Source organism: Garra rufa, chromosome 7 (assembly GCF_049309525.1).
Source record: "Garra rufa chromosome 7, GarRuf1.0, whole genome shotgun sequence".
Lineage (NCBI taxonomy): Eukaryota > Metazoa > Chordata > Actinopteri > Cypriniformes > Cyprinidae > Garra > Garra rufa.
The window spans coordinates 2,208,859-2,223,224 of NC_133367.1; the positions used below are offsets into that span (position 1 = coordinate 2,208,859).

The window sequence follows — 14,366 nt, forward strand, 5'->3', positions numbered from 1 at the left end:
GTCAGTAACAGCTTTCCAGTGAAAGACATTTTACTTTTAAAAGTACAAGCATCAGTGAAAACTTTCAGTTCATCCCTTTGTCTCTAAAACAATTGAATTTTGTAAGAGGAAGAAGAAACGGCTTCATTAGTGTCGCCCTCCTCCTGTGGGGTGAATTCAAGCTCCATTTAGAGCAATTACTTGAGCAGAAACCGTCTGTCAATCATTCTTAAGGGGGAAGAGTCCCAATTAATGAGCTCCTGTAATCCCTTGCTATTATTTCCCTTCTGAAGAGACACACGCACACACCAGCTCTCTGTCCAGCGGAATCCACTGGAGAACTTCTGTGCATTCGTATGTGTTTTCATGTTTAAAGTGAGAGCGGTCGAGGTCGGTCAGGGAGTACAGTAGCAGACGGAGGTGTGCTCATCACCCGCATGTGACCCGCTGCAGAGAGAAACAGGTGGATGCGGGTCAGACTGGAGACGGAAAGCGCACGGAGCATCTCGTGTCAGAGGTACGTCCCATACTGCGGTTACTCTGTCCTGGGGAAACTTTCTTCCAAAACTCATAGAAAAAATTCAGAAATTATTTGACATACTTGGGTTTTGATAATATGCATTATATGCAGATATTAAATATTTAAAATATATAGTTGCTATAATGTTAAAATATGCTTTTATTTGCATGTTCATGTAGATATAATAAAGATAAATATTTACTAAATAATTATAATATTTAATATTTATATAATACATTTACACTTACAACAAAATTATGACAGTAATAGAGCTTTAAACTATTTATATTTATAGACATGAAATGCATTATTCTGCACACTTGTTGATTTTAGACTTTTTTTTGTCAAACATTTATTTTATTAAAAAGACACTATGGTATGTTATTATATGCTTTGGTATGTATTGGTTATGTACAGATGTGAAACATTTTTTGATTATTATTTTTATTAAACCCTAAGTGTGAATAGAAGAGCTTATTTGTGACCCTGGGCCACAAAACCAGTCTTAGGTTGCACTGGTAAATTTGTAGCAATAGCCAAAAATACATTGTATGGGTCAAAATTATCGATTTTACTTTTATGCCAAAAAAATCATTAGCAAATTAAGGTAAAGATCATGTTCTGTAAATATATTTCCTACTGTAAATATATCAAAACTTATTTTTTGTTTAGTAATATGCATTTCTGAGAACTTTATTTGCACTACTTCTAAGTATTTTGATTTTTTTTTGCCAAATATTGTCCTATTTTAACAAACCATATATAAATGGAAAAGCTTATTTATTTAGCTTTCATATTATGTATAAATCTCAATTAAAAAAAAAAAGACCCTTATGACTGGTTTTGTGGTCTAGGGTCACATTTGAACTTCCTTAGCCAAACCATTAATACCTGGAGAATAGTGTATTTACTGTAACTATGAAAAGTCTGAGAAGTTTGACCTCATTAAGCAATGTATAAACAAATATTAATGAAGAAATTGGCTTCTAATGCATCATTAAGTGCACTTGTTGATTTAAATCTCTTTTCGATGTCTCCGACTAGGTAAAACCAGCCCATTTTGGATTCCTCCATCAGACCAAGATCAAGTGGTTTTATCAGTTGGACGGCCTCACCCCAGCATTCGAATGCATTTGTCACTGGACACCATGAACATGGTGGATGACAGCTGTCTTTCGCCCAGTAACTTTCACGAAATGGTCAAAGCAGGGGGCGCGGCGGTAGGTGCCAGAGTCCACAGCATAGATGTCATCCTGGGGTTTAACAAGGACCAGGATCCTTTGCTCAACCCTGGAGGCAATGCGATAACACACAAAGTTGGAGGGGAGAGTCTTGAAGATCCAAGAAAGCAGGACCTGCGGGCACAACCATATGGGCACCTGCCAACCCTCAGGGATGGATCAGAGCAACCCATGTTTCACGGTGAGTCCTTTGTGGGTAAAATATCAAGTGTTTCTGGTTATTTAGTACATTGAGAGACACTGTTTCTAAAACCCAGAGACCGATATAGACCAAGTTCTTATGCTGAGCCCTCCTGTTGATTTTAAGGTGACAGTGGCAGCTTGCCAGGGCATTAGGATCTAGCGTCACCTTAAGAGACCTAAACGAAAGTCTGACGCTTCTTTTACGTAACTTACAAAACCAACGGCACTGTTACCCGGAGGCATTCTGTTGCCATGCATGGTTTCCATCCATTCAAGTTGTTCTTTCATAATGTTTCACCTGAGATAATTTGGTCTTGGAAGAATCTTGAGAAATACTTCTCAGAATTGGGACATTTAAACTTGACAAACTCTTGCGATTATAAAGAGATATTGTTTTTTTGGCAGTGATATGCCAGGCTTGAAAAAATTTCCAAGTCTTTATAGGGCCCTAACCCTAACCCTGAAAATAATTTGGCAATGGGGCTCATCCCTGGTTCTCATCCCCTTGTGGAATTCACATAATCTTCTCCGATCTTAAACAAGATTGCACAACTGTGCATGCCGACATAATCATTTTTCCATTCTGCGCCTATTTTTTTTTTCCGTTGGGCTGATAATCCATCATGCTTCTTAGTCCTGTGATGAGAGAATCTCTTGCATTACCCGGAGTTGACTTGTCTGTAATCGTGACTCAAATGGGACAAGATCCTTTTGAACGGTTTGAGCCTTTGAGATCGATTGTCCTCATTTGACGCCAGTTGCCAGCAAGTCTGGGCGTTTAAATTGGGCTGTCTTGAATCTGACAGGTGGTGTGCTGATCCTTGAACCAGCATTGACCTCCTCCTATTGTGCGAGTTCAGTCTATTGCTTGTTAATGATGCTAGCTCCACTAACCCAGAACGCTTGCTCCTGCCTGATAATTAAACCCTCTACTTCTGGGTGTTTTCATGCTTTGTTTTTCTTGTAATCAGCTAACCTAAATTGAGAAATTATGCATTTTATTTCCACTTCGGAGAAGAGTATTTAAACAGTCAGAAAGTGTATGTTCATTAGCATACACTTCTCTCAAAGTGTGAACTTACCATGTGCTGATTGCAAGGACAGTCACCCCAGGAAGCCTAAATCTGCAAGTAAGTGTCCTCAAGGACACAGTAATGATAAGGGTTCACTTCAGAGTCCAGTTCATTGGTTGATCTTATCTGGGATTTAACCTGCAGCGTCTGAGTTACTAATAGTACCTGCAGCAATCTATTACTAAAAAAGAAAACTAACAAATAAAAGTTTGTTTGCAGATTTCCGCAGATTTTTAGCACGGAAAATGTGAAAAAAGGTGTCTTGGGGGTGTATCTATGACTCGGTAGCTTCATGATACTATCGCCAATGTAATGTTAACAGCTTTTTGGCTTGCATTTACATAACATTGCAGCTACTGTAGTGTTAATGTTCACTTGTTTAGTCAGCATGCTCTAAGCTTGTTTACAGTTGGACAACAGCAACCTAAAGAATATGCCAAGTACATCTTGTGCAGTACACAAATCCACTGCATCACTGCCCTGATGACCAGTATTTTACTGGAATTAACTGAATTAGCTTGACAACTGCCAGCAGGTCTCTCAAGTTCACCAAGGTAGAGCTTTTCCTAGAAACATAACCTTATGTTGAGGACATGGGGAAGAATCAAAAGAAGCCCTTAGGTAGATTAAGGCCTGGTCTAGATGGAAACCATCAGGGGAATTAACAGGCTACATCTGTTTCTGCCTGGATTATGGGATGGGTACCCTCAGTGAAAGCCATGCCTACCACTACTGCTCTAGTCCAAGCCTGCGTATTACAAGAGCTTTCGGCCAGAAAAGCTGGGATTAGAATCTTAGTTTTGGAAATACCATATCAGTAATGAATTTATATGTAGTCAACATCCATAAATAACATCACTACTCACTTATGTGGTGTCAGTAGTCACAAATCACGACTGGTAACAGCAAGGTTACTAGTCCAGTCCCCAAAAGAACTTTCTACCTTTAAATATATGGCTCTTAACTAGTGCCCAAACTTGGTCCTGGAGGGCCGGTGTCCTGCAAAGTTTAGCTCCAACCCCATTTAGACACACCTGAACCAGCTAATCAAGCTCTTACTGGACATGCTAGAGACTTCCAGGCAGGTGTGTTGAGGTGTGCAGCTAAACTCTGCAGAACTCCGGCCCTCCAGGATCAAGTTTGGGCACCCTTGATCTTAACCCCAGGTTGCCCCAGTGGAATTGCAATCTTGCGCAATTCTGTTAAGACATAATGTAAAAGTCTTATGTGGACTCTCAAGTCATGTCTTTTGTTCTTCTGACACCTGTGGCTTTAGACGCTGACATATTCTCCAATAAGTGCGACGAGGATTTGGGCGACCTGCGGAAGTCCATCGAGAGTGACAACAAGTCCCCGGACTCGGCCGATGGGGAGCAACCCAAGAAGAAGCACCGGCGTAACCGCACCACCTTCACTACCTACCAGCTCCACGAGCTTGAGCGAGCCTTTGAGAAGTCCCATTACCCTGACGTGTACAGCCGAGAGGAGCTGGCCATGAAAGTCAACCTCCCTGAAGTTCGAGTGCAGGTGTGTTTTACAAGTAGAGTTTCAGAGGAGATCCTACTGTGTTGATAAAACCAGTTTCTAGTGTAAGCCATGTCTAGTGTATGTTGTTTTAGAAACTGGTATGGTGAATCCAGCTTGCTTAAACTTCTTGCTTAAACCAGCAAGGCCACATGAGTTGACCCCCTTAAACAAGAACCAGCTTATCTTGCAAAACTACCTTGGTCAAGCAGCTTCAAATCAAGCAGCACTAACCAGCATTTATCTGGTCTTTTCAGTAGAGTTTCTAAACCTGTTCCATGACTGAAATTCATTTTGGTTGTTTTCCAGTAAGTTTGGGAAACAAGTAGTCTTTTTCCACAGATGCTTTTTGGTGAAACACCATTTTACAGTCATAGGTTTGCCCTAACAGATGATTATTTAAGGTGTATGTGTTTGCCCAGGTTTGGTTCCAGAATCGCCGGGCCAAATGGAGGCGACAGGAGAAAATAGACGCCAGCACTATGAAGCTCCATGACTCCCCCATGCTGTCCTTCAATCGCCCACCAATGCACCCCACCGTGGGGCCCATGAACAACTCGCTACCCCTTGACCCTTGGCTGTCCTCCCCTCTAACCAATGCCACTCCAGTGCACAGCATCCCAGGGTTCATGGGTCCTACACAAGGACTGCAAGCGGGCTACGCCAGTCACGGTTTCCTCAGTCCACCCCAAACGATGGCACAAAGCATGCAGCCCATGGCGCCACCTCCATACCAATGCCCTCCTCCCTTCACCGACAAATACCCTCTGGAGGACGTAGACCACCGCAGTTCAAGCATTGCCGCGCTGAGGATGAAAGCTAAGGAGCATATCCAGTCCATGGACAAAACCTGGCAACCCATGTGCTAAAACATGGATTGACTTTTCTCTTTGACTGTGGGCCTTCGTATTTCTTGGTTACTAATTGGTACTGAAGGCTACTCAAGAACCGTGTTCCTGTCTATTCTCCAGGTCAGAAAATGTTGGGGCAGCAAAATGAGTTGTGTGCCATTTATTTATTTTTTTCGCAACTGGAAATAACAACCGATGAGTCTGGATGAAGAAATAAAATTGTTCAGCGTGTTCCATATATATTTGTAAGGCACACATTGGCGTGCTTTATGTCTTTCACTGTCCTGACTTGGTTTTGGAGAGGTTTCTAAAACCAGGATTCTAAACGATTTACTGAAAGTTGAATATGAGGGTGTGTTTTGCATCACATGACCTCTGTCTGCAAATTCACACTTCCTCCTGAAGGACTGGCCATGGTGTTTTGGGTTGAAACAGAAGATAAATATGGTCAGTGGTTAAAAAAATGACCTCTTACACAGGCAGCTGATTTAATCAAAACCCCTCAAAGGCAAGGGACAGAAATGATTGGTTTTAGGGGAAAGGTTTGTATGCCTCAGTGTTCATTAGAGGCAAACGCTTACTGGCAGACCCATCTCCTGTACGTGCAGAAGAGCAGAAGGGGAAACTATCTGCCGTCACCCCATCATGACTCCCCCTTTTGTTTGGGCCAGTTGATCCAAGTCCGATCTTTTTGTTTCAACTTCTTTAGAGGGAAAGACTGTCAGAGACTGTCATTCTAAGACACCAATCAAAATCTGAAGGTTTTTTTTTTTAGATAGAACACCATCATTGTGCTTTAAGTGTCATTTTATGATGACTCTGAGAATAAATAACCTTCAAAACAGACCTGGCTTCAAAGGACCAATGTCAAGTCCCACAAACACACAAGTGGGATTCGCTGCTTATTTTTTTAAAAAGGAAACTCACTCAGTTCTTGTTCCCAGAGTTTTTGTAGCAATAAATCATGTGTAGTTGTGGAATTAACCTAGATATTGACTCTTGTCAGAAAAGGTATTAAACTTTCAGGATGATTGCATTATTCATTTGAACAAACTATGCTTACTAATAATGTTGTAAGAGTTGCTGTTTGAGGATGTCAAGGATGAAGAGTTCGTAGATGTAATGAATACTGTATAAGTCAGTTGTTTTTTTGTTGACTGTTGCTTCCCACAGGGCCCTTTGGGCCAAACATTAGTTTACAATCTTTAGATGACTTGCACAGGTTGAACAATTGAAAAGCCAAAGTTAGACAGCAATATGACAATCATGGGTAAATAATATGTGTGTATGATGATATTTTTGTGGGGTTTCTATGTTTGTAACGTGTCCTAGATGTTTTCACGATTACCTTTAAATCAAGCAGAGAAATGAATGTCCACAAACGTTCTTAAGAATAAACAAATATAGTTTCTCAGAGATTTGCTATCGACTTGTTGTCTCTGGTTGAACTACAGGAAAGACTGTCTATTTTACAGCCCCCTCCTATCTCTGTTTCTCCTGACCCGTGGCGCCGAGCCAGCCCGTTAGGAAGATGAGGTTCCACTCAATCAGTCTGGCCCGGGAGGGGGCATTGGCCCCAGGGTCCGCTGTTCCCTAATTGCCTCCTGGCGCTGCTGTTCAGGCACATGTTCAGAGTGCCTGGTGCTCGGCTGTATTCATGATGTGTGAGCAATGCTCTCGGACAGATGGGACACTATGAGGGCCATCTGGGGCCCCCAAAAAACATGTGCTGGGAAAAGAGCAAAAGGGTGTGAACATGAGTTATTTCATTGTTTTAATATGATGACTTGATGGAACTTGCAGTCTGGACTTTACTTTACTGTAAATTTAGGATTATAAATAAACAGACAAAATTTCCATAGACTTTAAGAAAGGACCCAAGCCAAGGAGATGATAGTAAGCAACCACCCACTACAGCATCTGCGTAGTGACTTGATGTAAAACAATCCAAACACACTTGCTAATCCATAGCAACTAGTGTTGGTGGTAATGCATTACAAGTAATGTGAGTTATTTAATCAGATTACTTTTTCAAGTATCTTGTAAAGCAGAGGTCTCAAACTCAATTCCTGGAGGGCCACAGCTCTGCAGAGTTTAGCTCCTACCAGCTCTAACTCACACCTGCTCAATAGTTTATAGTAATCCTGAACCTTGATTAGTTGGATCAGGTGTGTTTGATGAGCAAAACCGTACAGAGCTGTGGCCCTCCAGGAATTGAGTTTGAGACCAATGTTGTAAAGTAATACATTCCTATAAATTTACAAAAAAAATTGGAATTTTTCAAGTTAGTGAGTAAAAAACAAATAAACAAAAAGTAATGCATAAAAATCTATTACTTTCCATAAAAAGTAACCAAGTAACACAATTAGTCACTTATTTATGGAATAAAACAAAATTGTAATGCATTACTTTTAAAAGTAACTTTCCCCAACACTGATAGCAACACCTTGGCAACAACCCAAGTTAATACACCAAAACTAACTTAGAACAACCTAGCAACCACATAGCAACAGGCTAAAAACATTTAACTGCATATCAACACCTCGGCAACCACAAGAACAACGTAAAATCACCTATTGTAGCAACATACTACAAAAGCTCTTTACTAACACAACCACATCCTATGAATCACTATGAATTAAAAGTAACTTAGAACAACCTAGCAACCACATAGCAACATAACAATCTAAACACTTTAGATAATGCATAGCAACACCTTGGCAACCACCAATAGCAAACAAAAATCAGATATTGTAGCAACATGCTACAAAAGCTCTCAGCTAACTCTTAGCCACATCCTGAGAATCAACACCCTAGCAACTGCATAGGAACATGTTAAATCAAAATTGAACACTTTAACTGTATAGCAACACCTTGACAACCACAAGAACAATGTAAAAATCACATTGTATTAACATGCTACAAAAGTTTTCTGATAGCCACATCCTAAGAATCATGTAGCAACATAACAATCCAAACACTTTAGATAACGCAAAGCAACACCTTGGCAACCATAAAAGAACAATCCAAAACCACATAATGTAGTTCTACAAAAAAAGTACCAAAACTGACTTTTAACATCCTAGCAACCGCATAGCAACCTGCTAAATCCACATTGAACAATTTAACTGCATAGCAACACCTTGGCAACCACAAGAACAATGTAAAAATCATATTGTAGCAAGATGCTACAAAAGCTTCCCGCTAACACATAGCCACATCCTAAGAAGCATGTGTTAAAACTAACTTAGAACAACTTAACAACTGCTTAGTAACGTAAAAATCTGAACACTTTAGATAATGCATAGCAGCACCTTGGCAACCACCAAGAATAATTCAGAACCTCATAATTCTTCCAAAAAACACACAGTATTGTATCAAAGCTAGCTTAGAACAACATAGCAACCAAATAGCAACATTCTAAAAACCATAAAGAACACTTAAACTGCATAGCAACACCTTGGCAACCACAAGAACAATATAAAAATCATATATTGTAGCAACATGCTGAAAAATCTCTCCACTAACACTTAGCCACATCCTAAGACTCATGTATTAAAAATAATACATGATGCAACCGCATCTTAACATAACAATCTGAACATTTTAGACAATGCATAGCAACACCTTGGTAACCATCAAGAACAACGTAGAACCACATAGTAATGTACCAAAACTAACTTAGTACAACCTAGCAACCACATAGCAACATGCTAAATCCATATTGAACACTTTGGCAACCATCGAGAACAATACAGAACCACATAATGTAGTTCAACCAAAAAACACATAGTAATGTACCAAGACTAATTTAGGAACTGGATAGTAAAATAATCTGAACACTATAGATAATGCACAGCAACACCTTGGCAACCATCAAAAACAATCCAAAACTGTATAATGTAGTTCTTCCAAAAAGACATAGCAATGTACCAAAACGAACTTAGAACAACCTAGCAACTGCATAGCAACATGCTAAAAACCATTTTGAACACTTTAAACTGCATAGCAACACCTTGGCAACCACCAATAAACTAACAACAAACTAAAATCATATATTGTAGCAACATGCTACAAAAACTTATGCAGTTATGCACTAAAACACAACTTAAACACACTAAGAAGAACTATACAAACATTGCGTAGAAATGCTATTGCTACTGTTTCAGTGGAAACAGGTTGCCTTAGACTTTGGAATTGTGGGATTATACACTCATTACCATCTGTTTTGCTGTTGTAAACACACTATACATTGTAAAAAGTATTAGTACTGTGGCTGAACTTTGCAGCGATCAAGGTAGGAAGTATTAGCGATTGCGCGGATGGGAACGGAGGGTGGGAAGGCTGCTCATCAAGGTTAATGATGGAGAAAATCCCCCAATTAGAGCTTTTTCCCGCAGGCCAGGATGAGTTCAGTGCGAGGATTAGCGGCCATGCCGAGACCGAGCAGCCACTGACCGCTGCACATCTTGGCAGACGGGCGGCTGGGTTGTGGGTAGGCATGCGTTCAGCTGGACTGGCACAAAGGAATCATGGGAAAGCAGCAGCTCATCCACTGCGAAAAAGCTTTGTTTACCAGGCTGAGGGAAATATGCTGGTTTTACTCTCTCATGCTTTGAATGTGGGTCAAATTGACTGGAAAAATAATGCACAAATTCCTTTAGTCAAACATACATTTTGAGGTGAAATTCGACCTGGACGCATTTTCATGGTTTCAATTTCACAAACTAAATTTAAACTTATATAATATTGCCTAATATCAGCAATGACAAATATGCTGTGTGATCTTATATGGTTATCAAGGGAAAACCCTGACGCTCTGAATGAATCACAGGACACCCCTACAGAGTTACTGTATTCATTAAGAACAATTAAGTCTCTAACGACTAAATTAATTGCATAATCTATTATTTTGCTCCCTCGACACGGCGCAGGCTGAAGTTAACAGGCTGATGGGGATGACGCGCTCCTCGAAGGGGATAATACGGGAAGCCAGCGGAATTAATTGGGTTTGATTAAGCGAGGTTTTCAATGGGACACGGCTCTTTTCGCATGACATAATTAGAGGTCATGGAGAATGGGTGGGAGGTGCTGGGGTGGATTCGAGGCCTGGCGCCAGTATTCTTCTCATCAGTGGAAGTGAAAAGGTTTTTTTGTCATCCTTTGTAAACATGTGGAGTGCTGATGATTAGTAGGACAGTTTAGACATTATAACCTGTATGGGTGATTCTTCAGTAAGGTCACTTTTTCTGTGCCCTAGAATGACGTTAATTATTTATGTGTACAAGAACTTTTTAGTGCAATTACAGTTTGTTTATTTTAGTTTCTATTGGGTAATTATGCTTGTTTTGCTTCTTAAATTTTACCTGAAAAGCCATTAAATAGCCCATAATATATTTTAAATACAGATGTGTTGTGGAAAATGACCTTTTCTGCTTTAGATTGTATTTCATATTTTACATACAGTGTGACCTATCCAGATATTCAATGGTGTAAATAGTGTGAGTGGTCTCTTTTTCACGCACACAAATATATTTGAGTGATTCAATCAGAACTGGCATGTTTGTAATCTAGTTACAGATGTAATCTGCATGAGAGAAAGGCTCAAGATACTACTGGAAACACCCGCTGCTAAAAACAGAATATATGCCACCCTCGTATATAACAAGATTACATGTGAAATCATTCCAAAAGCGAAGAGTTTTTCTCTAGGCCATCAATGTGATGACAGACTGACCTAGTTGTGTAAAGACACCTGCAGTTTACAACTAAAACACAGTCTAACAACAAGACTGTCTAACAGCGGACCTTTTCGAATCTTTGAATCAAATGAACCAACTGCTTCGTAAAATGATTCTGTTTTGAAGCTCTCAAAACAGCACATGTTGGTGACGCCTGCTGGTCAAACTGTGTACATGCCACAAAAACTCATGCAACTAACATGTGAGGAAGCACCTCTTACAAACCCATTGCTGGTTTTGCTAAAAGTGTGGGCTATTAAATGCAATTAACAAATCTTCAAATAAACATTCAATTAAAACACATTAAATATCAAGTTAACGCATAGTATGTGTTGTTTTATTAATTTATAAGGCTTGTTGTGTTTGTTGTCATAGACGTTTAACTACAACTTTTCCTTTAATAATGTGTCATTAAAAAATATCTACACATTTAAACTAATCCGAGATCATACAGGTTAAACACAGATACTAAGTCATGAGTTCACAGAGATCGCCCCCTATCGGCAAACAATTGACACTCCACTACAGTCATGGCGTAAAGTAGAGGTTTTGACAAGAAGGGATAGATCTCTGACCGGAAACTAACAATTCAATTAATTTTTCTACCTATTAGATTGTGTTTTTTTAAACGTCTACACCTACAACCAGGGACACAACAGATCATCAAGAAAGAACTCCTACCCTAAACGGCCACCGGCACAAGGACATGGGAACCAGATGAGTCCTCCTCAATTTGACTTTGTTGCAATATGGAACTCTTGCATTATTATTGACATTGTAAGGTTGCTCTGACACAACTTGCATTGTAAAAGGCGCTGTATAAATAATCTTGACTTGACTTGACTGACCTACCCCAACCCTAAACTTAGCCCTTACTATAATAAAAAAACAGTGTTATTGTTGTACAGTGTGATAAAAATAACGCTAGATTGATGTGCGCATGTCCAGTAGCGAGATCTGTCTCCCTTGTAATCTTTACCTACCCTGGTGAAAAAAACTTTCTTTAAAACTGGTTTCAGCTGCTCAACCAGCCTGGTTTTAGCTGGTCATAGCTGGTCGGCAGGCTGGTTTTAGAGGGGTTTTGGCCATTTTTCCAGCCTGGCCAGGCTGGTCAGGCTGGTCTTAGCTGGTCAGGCTGGGAAACCACCAGCTAAAACCAGCCTGGCCAGGCTGGGAGACCAGCTAAAACCAGCCATTTCCAGCTTAAACCAGCTAAGACCAGCCAACCAGCCTAGGCTGGTTTTAGCTGTTTTTTTCAGCAGGGTAAAGTAGACGTTTACTGAAATCACTTGACTTTGGCAGTTTAATGCGCACTCCTATACGCTGGTGACTCGCCAAGGTTTTTGATTTGGAGATACTGCCAGCTCACATATTTCTTCTCATGTGATGTTGTTTTAATGTGGGAGAAGGTAAATCAAAGGTGCTGAAAACTTCCTTCACGTTCACTGTGATGGTTATAGGGTTTGTGTGATCCTCAGGGTGCCATAATGTACCAAGGCTAAATGGAGCTGGAGAAGGGTTTATATATCAATGGCATATAAAGGAATCAGCAGGAAAGGGTACGGTAATGACTGTCGGTTTGGATACAATGAAAAATCCTGGAGTCGGACTGTATTAATAACACATCCATTGCCATACACAATACGAAGAGCACAGAAATAACTGCCGCCTCATTTTCTAACAGAGTAAGGGACCGTTCACATGTAGCGTCTTTTGCGCGCTCAAATTCGTTATTTTAAATTTAGACGCGCGGCTTGCGCGCGCATAACGGTGCGACGCGCTCGTTTTTTCCAGGCGCGTCCGCGCCGCATCGAGATAAAAACATCTCAACTCTTCAGAATTCAGCAAGCGCACCGCAGCTTGGAGCTAGAGCGCAGCTGATGGTTGCTTAGAAACGGCAGACGCTTCCGGAGCGCAAGCGCACGAGCGCTTTGTTGACAAGGAAGAAAGCGGCGCACCTAGCGTTTTCCACGCGTTTTTAGGCGCGACATGTGAACGGCCCCTAGGAGTGTATCTGGATTGGTCCGCTGGTGTTCTGTCCTTCTTCAGCGTCTCTGACACAAACACACTCACACACTTACACACATTCAACAGCACATTCACTGAACCCCTTTATGCTGGATTTGGAGTTTATTGTTCTGGCACTTCAGTTTCTCTGTGTGAGATTAATGAAGTGTAAACAAATAATAAATGTGACTGTAAATAAGCATTGTGAGTACAAAACATACAACACATGGTGAACACAAATACAGCAATAGAGCAGCAATTAAAAACGTGTGGTACAGAAGATTGATGGTTCTAGTGTTGATTTTAGATTAAACAGCTGATTTAAGAATACCGTACTCATGGTCTAAGTAGGAAAATAAAACCAAGTTGTTAGACTGTAAAATGTGATTAAGAACTGTCTAGTGATCATCTGACATCAGTGTGATTATTTAAATGGATTCTATTATGTGAAATGTAATATTGACACATTTTAGTTACTTCAGACTTGATAATCACTCTTATAATGTTAGCCTTGCAATTCTGAGCACCATTCTATTTGTTAATCTGGGAGTTTATAATTAATACAAAGAACCCTACTCACAAATATTCACAGTTTAAAAAAGGTATGTTTTAATAAAAGCCTATATCTATAAAAATCTATGCATGCTGTGTGTTTGAACAGGGTTATATGTAATGCATAAAATAATTACTAGTGCCGTCTAGTGGTGTTTCCATCATGTTTTCGTTCACTTTCATACATTTTCTTAAATTTTGCACACCACCGATTCCCTGCCTTAATAGTCTTCTTAAAAGGCTTTTAGACCAAATTTAATTTGGGTGATAACAATGTCATAATACATTTATTTTAAGTAATGTAAATTTAATTTCTTAATTATTGTTCCGCTAATATTATTTCTTTCCTGCATTACAGATGGGAAAGAAAATACAAACTTAGTTATTTGCCCAAACATATTACATGATATATCCTTTACCAGTGCTGCATGGGGAAAGTTACTTTTAAAAGTAATGCATTACAATATTGAGTTACTTCCTAAAAAAGTAACTAATTACATTACTTTTTGTTTTATGGAAAGTAATGCATTCCATTACTTTTGCGTTTCGTTTTCAATCTGGGCCGGGTTTGCTTGTTTGTTTTTAATCTAAAAAGTTATATTTTTGGCGAATGTAAAAGCCCTTTCACACCAGAAGCTTCAGGCTGAGGGAAAACTAAATTCAGGTCTGTACAGCAGAACGCAGAAGAAGAAAGT

The 14,366-nt window shown here is 39.8% G+C and overlaps 1 protein-coding gene across 1 annotated transcript; it reads left to right on the plus strand.

Moving 5' to 3' along the window:
* The first annotated feature begins 243 nt into the window (after nucleotides 1-243).
* Nucleotides 244-6,944, plus strand: rx1 (retinal homeobox gene 1). The gene is made up of 4 exons (XM_073844500.1): nucleotides 244-496; nucleotides 1,544-1,921; nucleotides 4,273-4,523; nucleotides 4,943-6,944. The coding sequence occupies exons 2-4, from the start codon at nucleotides 1,627-1,629 to the stop codon at nucleotides 5,387-5,389; spliced, it is 993 nt and encodes a 330-aa protein (XP_073700601.1). The 5' UTR covers nucleotides 244-496; nucleotides 1,544-1,626; the 3' UTR covers nucleotides 5,390-6,944.
* Nucleotides 6,945-14,366: the final 7,422 nt, after the last annotated feature.

Bases quoted from the DNA above. Each gene is read 5' to 3' on its own strand.
- rx1 (XM_073844500.1), top strand. From the start codon at position 1,627: ATGCATTTGTCACTGGACACCATGAACATGGTGGATGACAGCTGTCTT. The intron at 1,922-4,272 runs GTGAGTCCTTTG...CTGTGGCTTTAG, and splicing joins AGAGCAACCCATGTTTCACG to ACGCTGACATATTCTCCAAT. The intron at 4,524-4,942 runs GTGTGTTTTACA...GTGTTTGCCCAG, and splicing joins TCCCTGAAGTTCGAGTGCAG to GTTTGGTTCCAGAATCGCCG.